General features: G+C 33.8%; 1 protein-coding gene across 1 annotated transcript; it reads right to left on the bottom strand.

Moving 5' to 3' along the window:
- Positions 1 to 4,229: 4,229 nt before the first annotated feature.
- Positions 4,230 to 5,447, bottom strand: LOC126722047 (F-box protein At3g08750-like). The gene has a single exon (XM_050425203.1). The coding sequence runs from the start codon at positions 5,445 to 5,447 to the stop codon at positions 4,230 to 4,232; it is 1,218 nt and encodes a 405-aa protein (XP_050281160.1).
- Positions 5,448 to 9,316: the final 3,869 nt, after the last annotated feature.

Raw genomic sequence — 9,316 nt, 5'->3', positions numbered from 1 at the left:
AGGTAACAGAAAAAGTTTTATTAAGAAAAAAACTAGCCAACCCGAGTCCATTGGGGACATACTGTGGGGGCAAAAATCAAGAACCAATACAGAAACACAACATTTATACACCTAAACTTGTTGATCCACTTCCCCTGACAACAAAAATGTGATTGAACCCAGCTAAGCATAAGAAAATAGTATTCCTCATCTAGATACAGCTCTCAGAGGCCAGCGATAGGATGATTTTGCAAGATCACAGATCTTGAAACTGACGGTATCATATAAATTAGCTTCTTGTCAATATTATGGTAAAATGTAGTATATAAAGCAACAAAGACCATGTATTGTAAACCAGGGAAGTAGAGCATCACCTTGGAATGGTAACAGGCTCGCATTTTGAATTGTAGAGCTTCTTTCATTTCTTTTTTTAAAATTGAAGTCGGGAGAGCTCTAAGCTAGTTTGTAACACTACCAGAGGGATACACAAGCAAAGCAGGATTATTTTGTCTAAGTATTTTTTTATTTTTTTATTTTGTTAAAATTGCCAGATCTAGGTATGTGCACAACAACCATCTACATTAAAAATATCAAATACAAAATGATAATGTAAACCCTAAAAAATTGAAGCTTTAACAATGCTATCATGCCAACTACTAAAGGAAAAGGAATAACAAAGGTTTCACTTCATCCATACCGTTAAGGACTTCACTTCTTATAGGCAACCATCTGCTTTGTAAGAAAGATACCACGTTTGGTGAATCGAGTTAAACAAGGCTCTCCATGTAAGTAGCTACAAATGAAGGATATTGGATATGATGAACCTTTTTCTCCTGTAGAGTTTCTGCATCAATTAAATGAAACTTACAATATCTCTTCTTCTCTGGACCGTTGATGCACAAAGTCAGAACTTAATTATACTCAGTAAAGGCAATGCAAAATGTCAGAAGTGAATCACACTCATTTAGAGAGCTTTCTACTTTCTAGTGTTGGCTATTACACTTCATATGGAGACTACAACGGTACCATCTTCATAAATCTATCTATCAAGTGAATGTAACAACTACCAACTAGAGCAAAGCCCAAACAGTATCCCGGTAGCTAATAGTTTGCATCACAGGAATTCTCTTATTGTTTTTTCCTTTGCTCATCCTTCAATAAGCCACACCAGGTTGCAAAAAAGGTGGAATATAACTGAAGATGCAATTGTCGTTTGGGGGCGAAGCAAAAATCTAAATACTAAAAAGGAACTAACCAGTCAATAAAATCCATTGTTGCCAGTAAAATTCTTGTTGTTTTGCAAAAATCTATCCATTTATATTATTGTTAAAAGTGTTGGTTTTAACTTCAGAATCAACAAAAGGCATCAAATTAAGAAAATATGCGGCCTGGTTATTAATACATGAATATGTTGAAACACATCGAACTACTCTACAAAAATTTGATCATCATTATGCTAGAAGTGACTTATAAGGTAAAATCCTCCTAATGGCTGTATGGGTCCAGCAAAATTAATAATTTTCAGATCTTCTTCCCATGGGTTGCCTCCTATTGTGCATAGTTAGTAAACTGCACATTTATTAGAGCAATTATATTCTAATGTAATTTCAAATAAATATGATAATTAGGGCTATTATACAAGCAATATATGGTCTCTAAACGCAAACATGAAGGTTAATGTATTTATTTTATGCGATTAATCAAACTTTTAAATTGTCAACAACCAACTATATATAACTTCAATGGGTTCTAGTTAGCTTAATTGGTAAAATCTAGTTGTCGAATAAGAGATTTGAGTTTGAATTCTTGTTAGAACAAAAAGTAAACAATTGATGTCTTGACCTTATGATAAAAGGCAAACATCATGGAGAGTACACCAAAGGCTTCAAGTCCTATTTAATTTATCCAAAAAAAAAAAAAAAATTATATGCAACTTCAACAAGAGTATAGAATTCAGGCATCTTAATATAAGTATACGTATGATAAACCACTTTTTCATGGTACTAGATCAATGGATCATCAGGAATACCAACTGCACTAAACAGATTTGGTACTTCTTTCGACCACTAGCTTAGTTTCTGTATAAATTTTAAAATTCTGAGAAGTCATTGTTTTCTTTCATCTACAAGCATGATTATCCCAATAACAAGGCAGGACTCTAGGTCATCATCCATCAAACAACCGTGAACAGAAAAGCATCAAATACACTTGGGGAAGAAAACAAACATGCTCCAAGAAGCTTAGTTAAGAACAACTCAATAAGCAATCACTGAATCACTTGTAAGTCTGGACTTTCATTTTGTCAGAACTTATTCAATTGGCAATCAATAACTTACACAATTCAAATATAGTTTAGTAAACTAATGGACAAAATGACTGTTTTGATTACAAGATACAAGGACAAACAACTCTAATAACAAACTGACAAAGGAGAGCACAGGCTAATTGATTGATGCAGCCTAGAAGTATGCAGTGAGGCTTGAATAACATTTAATTTCATGGTTCTAACATGAAAGAAAAGGTATATTCCCCACTCAATGAATTAAAATTTTGTTAGGGCTGTTACTAAGTGTCTTTTTCAACGTTCTCAGTTTTCAAGCTTCTATTATACTTTTCTGTTTTTTGGTCATTTATTGTTTTAAATTGAAGTCAGGAGAGCTGTAATCTAACTCTTTGTAACACTAAAGGAATAACAATCATCGATAGCAGAGCAACCATTCACTTACAAATATCAACTACTAATTTATAATAGCCTCAAAAGGATAATATAAACATGTGATTAAAAAAAAATAAAAAACTAAATCAAGCTTTTAGCAATACTATCATGCCTACTACTACAGGTAAAGAATAACAAGGGTCTCACTTCATCAGGAATTTATCATGGTATCAAAGTGGAAATGGTTCTAGCAGGAATCAGAGAAGAATAGACAGCGACGACGATTACTAAGTAGCGTTTGAGTCCAAAGTTTTTACAAACACACCGAACCTCATCAATGATTTCACCAGTAGCCTCAACAGGATGTCAACCATGACATTGTTTGAGAGATGGCTGTTCCTCCGTTGGAGGATCGGTGTATGTGGCTACATCATTTGTGGGTAGAGTGAAGCAAAAGTGAGATAGAGAATTTTGATTTGTGAAAGAGAGACTATACTTAGGCAGATTAACTTCAAAACAAAATTCCCAACAGAAAATAGTTATCTGATATATCGCTTGAGATGTATGGTGTTTGAGAGATGTAGAATGTTGGGTATGAAAATGATTTGGTATAGAGTTGGGAGGTCAAAGGATAGTGTTCAACGGTATACGGAGATTCTATTGCTCTAATAGAGGTTTAGGAATGAATTTATGATTTTTTTTCTTTGTTCAAAGAAAGAACTTTTATTCCACAAACATAAAGGAGAAATCATGATGAATTTCACTAGTATTAACAAAAAATGGATTCATGCTATTGAAAGAGACTTTGAGAATTAGAATATCAGTCAGTTTCAAGATGCTGAAAGTAAAAAGGAACCACTTCTAGTGGAATACATAGACGACTAGTAAATGTCCATGTAAGAAGTCAAACATGGCCCAAAATTATTCTTGGGATGATATAAAACTAAAGTGGTATATGGATGCTTCATCAACCGAATTTTCTTATAAATAAATTGGGTCAGTAAATCCCATCAATGTCCAGAAGAAAAACAACTGTACCTCAATATGCCTTCAAGTTCCTCTTCATTAACCAAACAAGTTTAGTGAACAAATCCCTTAGTATTATAAACCATAGCATGCTCCTTTAGCATAAAGAACACAATAGTACTAACAGAAACACAATATTTAAGCACTTAAATTAATTGATCCACATCCCCTAACAAATAACATGTGATGGAACCTAGCTAAGCACGTTTTCAGTTTTAGAGCTTCTATTATTCTGCTCTGTATTTTGGTCATTTATTTTTTTAAATTAAAGCTAGGAGAGCTATAATATAGCTCTTTGTAACACTAAAGGAAAAACAACCATCCATAGCACAGCAACAATTCACGTACAAATATCAACTACTAATTTATAATAGCCTCAAAAGGATATTTTAAACCTGTGATAGATTTAATTAAAAAAACAAAAACAAAAACCCAAAAAAAAAAAAAAAAAAAAATCAAGCTTTTAGCAATACTATCATGCCAACTACTGAAGGAAAAGGACTAACAAGGGTTTCACTTCATCCATACCACTAATGACTTCACTTCTTATATGCACGCCACCATCTGGTTAGTAGCATATCACGTTTGCTTCATCAAGTAAAACAAGGCTCTCCACGAAAGTAGCTGCAAATGATGTATATTGGATATCAAGATCCTTCTTATGTAGAGTTTCAGCATCAAATGAAACAAACTTAGATCCCTGATTCTCTACGTGATCGTTGCTGGACCAAATCAGAAGTGAACCGTACTCGGTAAAGGCAATGCAACGAGGTACTCTTTCAAACGGTATAACAGAAAGTTTAATCCAAGACTCAACCACACCATACTCCTTCATAACCCATATGGAGCACGGGGAGCCAGGTTGTCCACTAATTCCAAATGTAATGAAAGCCAGTTTCCTTTTGAATGATGTAAGGTATCTGTCACAAAGATTTGTCGCGATAAAAATATGAGGAAATGCTGCTAGCTTTCTGTATTTCTCAGTGAAAACATGAGGCAATGCTGCTAGCTTTCTGAATTTCTCAGTATTGACATCAAATGCCATAATAATATCAATGCCCTGCTTCTCTTCTCCTTCTTTGATATGTGCCAGCCAGTGCAAAGCTCCACTAACCAATGGGATTGTCAAACGACAATTATAATCATAGACTATAACATTGGTTGCGAACTCGATTCCAATGCTTCTCCATGAATCCGAACTTAATGTGTACACCTCAATCTCAGGCAGAGAGACAATTGACATCAAAGGAGAAAATGAAATCCTCACAACCTTGTAGTCATTATTCTCAGAATGATAAGCGAATCCAACTGAAACATGTTTTAAATGGCCTAAGCAAGGTTCAGGCAAAGTCTTGAATTTTCTAATGCTAGGATTGCAAAAATATATAGCTTTACGGGAACCATGCTTAGCGAAACACAATAAGCCATTGCAGGAACCGACCATTTGGACAGAATTAAGAGAAATATCTATGGGAATTTGAACCTCAGAAATCCTATCAAACGTGCGGTCTAAAGCAACCGTACAGACTTGTCTGTCAGAAGACCGAGAAGAACCCATGTGTATGACATAACCATTAGCATTATCATGGGACTCTTTGTTGTTGAAATTAAGGTGGGTGGAGATGAAATATGGGGTGGTGATTAAAGAGTCCCAGAATTTGCAAACAAACCTGAATCTTATCACTGATTTCACGGGTAGTCTTTCCAGGATGTTCAGTACAATGTCATACGGAAGATGGTTCTTCTTCCATTGGAGAATCAGTGGTTGTGGACGACTTTCTCTCATCTGGTACAAATAGAGACGCTCAAAGAGACACTGAGCGAGGAATACTTTGAGCACAAACATAAACAGCCCTTTTAACACAGTTTGTGATTAGGTTAATTTTCACAATGCGTGTTTTATAAGTCAAATTTTTTTTTCCCTTTTTTTTTTTTTTTTTTTTTTTGAGAATATCACCTAAATCACCTTATTATTTTATTTTTCAGCAAAATTATGACTATGGGTCCGTAATGTTCATTTGAGAATATCTTATTTAACTGAAACTGAAAACTTTTTGCTAAAAGTATTGTAGATAAAAGTAAAGCTTGTTAAAATAGTACAGTAAGACTCATGAATAGTACCAAAATATGAAATGAGACTTTTTGCTAAAAGTATTGTAGATAAAAGTAAAACTTGTTGAAATAGCACAGTAAGACTCATGAATAGTACCAAAATATGAAATGAAACTTATGAATAGTAGCAAAAATAAGTTAAATAGTAAAATAAGCTGATTTTAAACTCTAATCCCAAATGCAACTTATATTTGATTAGGTTAAATTGTCACTTGTGGGAGGGACAATATGTAATGTGTAGTTTTATTTAAAATACAAAATTATTATAAGAATTAAATTTTAATTTTACTACTTTTTAAATATCTTTGGAAATAGAATTTTAGTGACGGTAAAATTTTAAATTTTTTGAAAAAAAAAATATTAAGTGAAGAACAAATTTGTTATATTTATTTTGGTTAATATCAATTATTTTTTTATATTAATTTTGCTTGCAAGCTAGTCGTTTGATCTTGGCCCTAAACTAAAATCCTATCTCCACACTGGATGGTTGGATACTTGGATGTTGAATTGTATTGATTTATAAACAAGGTGGAATATGAAATTTATTAACATCCTTGCACAAGTCATTAGTATTTTTACCTCCTGTTTTTTTTTTTTTTTTTTTAATGAAAAGTAGTTTAACCTCCTAATAAATAAACATACTTGGACACTCAAACATATAGGATTGAAAATGTTGCTCTACTTTCCACTCCTTAATTTTGGGCAAGGAGATCCCATTTGGTGCAAGCACCATTGATCCACATTTCACACTTTGTTTAGGAGTTAATAAAGGAATGTAATGGAATGAAACAAGTAAATCATAAAGGAATAGTAATGAATGTAATGGAATGGAAAAGAAATTAATCAAATTGAATCAAATAATCTTGTTTGGATGTTTTTAAATAAATGAATAAAATGTAAAATCGCCTTATTTGGGAATTATAAATGTACGAGCTAGGGGCCTGGCGGCCTAGTACACCACCCCGTCCTCATTTGGACCTACAGCCTAGATTCGGACATCTCAAGGCCCAATCTGGGCCCAGGAGCTGAAATGAGGCTGCCCTGTCTTGGGTACCAAGGGCAAGCCCTCCTAATCGTCTTTAACTTGGTTGGGGGTATCATAACTCGGAGATACCCGGTACTCGGTTGCCCGGTAGTGCCTTCAAGAATATCACTGTCGAGTAGTCTTTTGGAAGTGGGAATCAATTCCAATGCCATTACCACCTTTCCCGACGAAACATCCACTTATCAACAATGGAATTGGACCTCCATCCACATGAGTAAGGAAGCAATCATAACACCTCCACTCATCTCAAGCTATAAATAGGAGAGTAGATTGAGAAATGGAGGTTGGCAATTCTGGAGAGAAGAGAGTGAAGGATAATAGTATTAGAAGTAAGGAGAGCAACTTAGAGAGAAAAAGGAGTGGAGTAAGCGTGGACTAGAGCGAAGCATTTGGGTCTTCAAGTAAGGAACTACCCATAGTAGGAAACCCAAAACCCACAATACAAATAGGTTGTGAGCCCAAGTATTGGTTGAGGCCGTTAACTATATTTCTAGTGCCCACAATAAATGTATGGAAATGAATCATTTTATAATAAAATTTCTATTATACCCTCTTTTTTAATTTTTAAATTTAAAAGAAGAATGTTTAGGTTTATTTTAGAATTTTCATTGGAAATTTCATTAAACTTCATTTCATTCCCTCTTATTCCTCCCCAATTTTAGGGAGAATGAAAATTTAAGGTTATGTTGGAAAAATGAGGAATGCATGTATAAACTACAGCAACTAGTTTGCATCACAGGGATCTTATCATTGTTTTTTTTCCCTTTGCTCATCCTTCAATAAACCACACCAGGTTACATAATGGGGGAATTTAACTGAAGATGCAACTGTCATTTGAACTCACCAAAAGTTCAACAACACCTATTGGCATAACCAATTGCACTCCAAACAATAAAAAAAACTGCAGTCCAAATATACAGTAATGTTAGTTAGGATTGTTAGAGTCGTTAAACTCAGTTATACTTCTGTCATGTATTTTTACAACAGATTATTGGAAGACACTTCATTTAAGATTACTGGAAGATGCTACATTCACTTACATTCGCCATATGAACAATGAAGGTTGGAAAGTTCAAAAGAGTGCCAAGAGTAACATTGCCTCTGAATACAACTTAATACATAGGCAACTAAATTCAAATCACCAGAATACCAGCTATCTCCCCCAACCCCCCTCCCCCCACTGAAACCATCTCATTCTTTACCCAAATTAACTTCAATCTAGACATAGCCTCAAAGCAAAGCACAACTGAAGGTAATGAAGCAGATCAAGATTTTCCCCCACAAAAGAAATCACGGTCATCTGTACAAAAAAACAAAAAAAATGTGAATGGGAAATAAAGAATTAAGCATTGAAACCATACATTTCAAGAACCAAAAAATAAATAGATTCATGATTTTAAGCCCAGTCCAGGATTCAATTGGAGGTCAAACCATGGTGAAGTCATATTTAATGTAATAATGAATCAAAATATAAATATATAGATTAAGTTTATAAAAATAGCAAAATTGACAGAAAATAAACAGCATTAGAATCAAGAGCCAATTTCCATTTCCATTTTATTCCATAAGATTAAAACAACACCAATTTTCAAATAAAATTATTCCAAATTGTCTTACACTAAAACAAGATCATGACACAAATTCAGCAATACTGTATTGTGCATATGAATCCAATAAAAACATAACATTCAACAATTACACTGTATAGTGTATAAAATAATCAAAGAACATAACAGAACATTCACAGAAATTCAGCGATAACAGAGCATTTGACACTCAAAGGTTCAATCCCATGTGGGTCCATGAGCTGTGTATTTACTCGTCTATAAACAAACAGAAGAAGAAGAAGAAGAAGAATCACCTTACTTTACAATAACAAAGCAACTAAAGATGCCGCTATGACTACCAAATTTGCTATTGCAAGTCAAAATCCTTTTCCACCATTTTTCCCAATGGTAAATTCATCCAGCACGTGAATAAAAATTCCCAATTTATATGGTAAAGAAAATTGATGGAATAAAAAACTCCCGGTTTATATGGCCATGCATCTTCAAAAGCAAAATGAAGGCAAGTATGAAGGACTGTTTTTGGTATATAATAATAATGGAAATAAAAAGCACTAAGAAAGGTATGCAACCCAAGTACATTGTAAATACAAGAGTAACACGCAGATATTATTAAAAAAAGCTAGCTCTTAAAATAAAGAAATAATACCAAAAAAAAACCTTGAAATGATAGAAAACCCAGTAAACTGGTATATGGCATTTATCAGCGTCCATCCACACACACAAATATCTTAGAAGAAGAAACTTCAATGTGAGATAGTTCGTAATAGTCGAAAGTCCAAGCATTTCCTTCCGCAAAAATGAGTGCAAAACATAAAGTTTTCAATGTGGGCGAATAAAATTCATACTATCTGGAAACTTTAATCAAAATTAGAGAATGCATGTATAAACTACAGCTACTAGTTTGCATCACAGGGATCCTATCATTGTATT

Source organism: Quercus robur, chromosome 4 (assembly GCF_932294415.1).
Source record: "Quercus robur chromosome 4, dhQueRobu3.1, whole genome shotgun sequence".
NCBI classification, from domain to species: domain Eukaryota; kingdom Viridiplantae; phylum Streptophyta; class Magnoliopsida; order Fagales; family Fagaceae; genus Quercus; species Quercus robur.
The sequence above is the reverse complement of the archived record's forward strand: the minus strand, read 5'-3'. Positions and strand labels throughout refer to the sequence as shown.

Coding starts and splice junctions, on each gene's coding strand:
- LOC126722047 (XM_050425203.1), bottom strand. CDS start 5,447: ATGAGAGAAAGTCGTCCACAACCACTGATTCTCCAATGGAAGAAGAAC.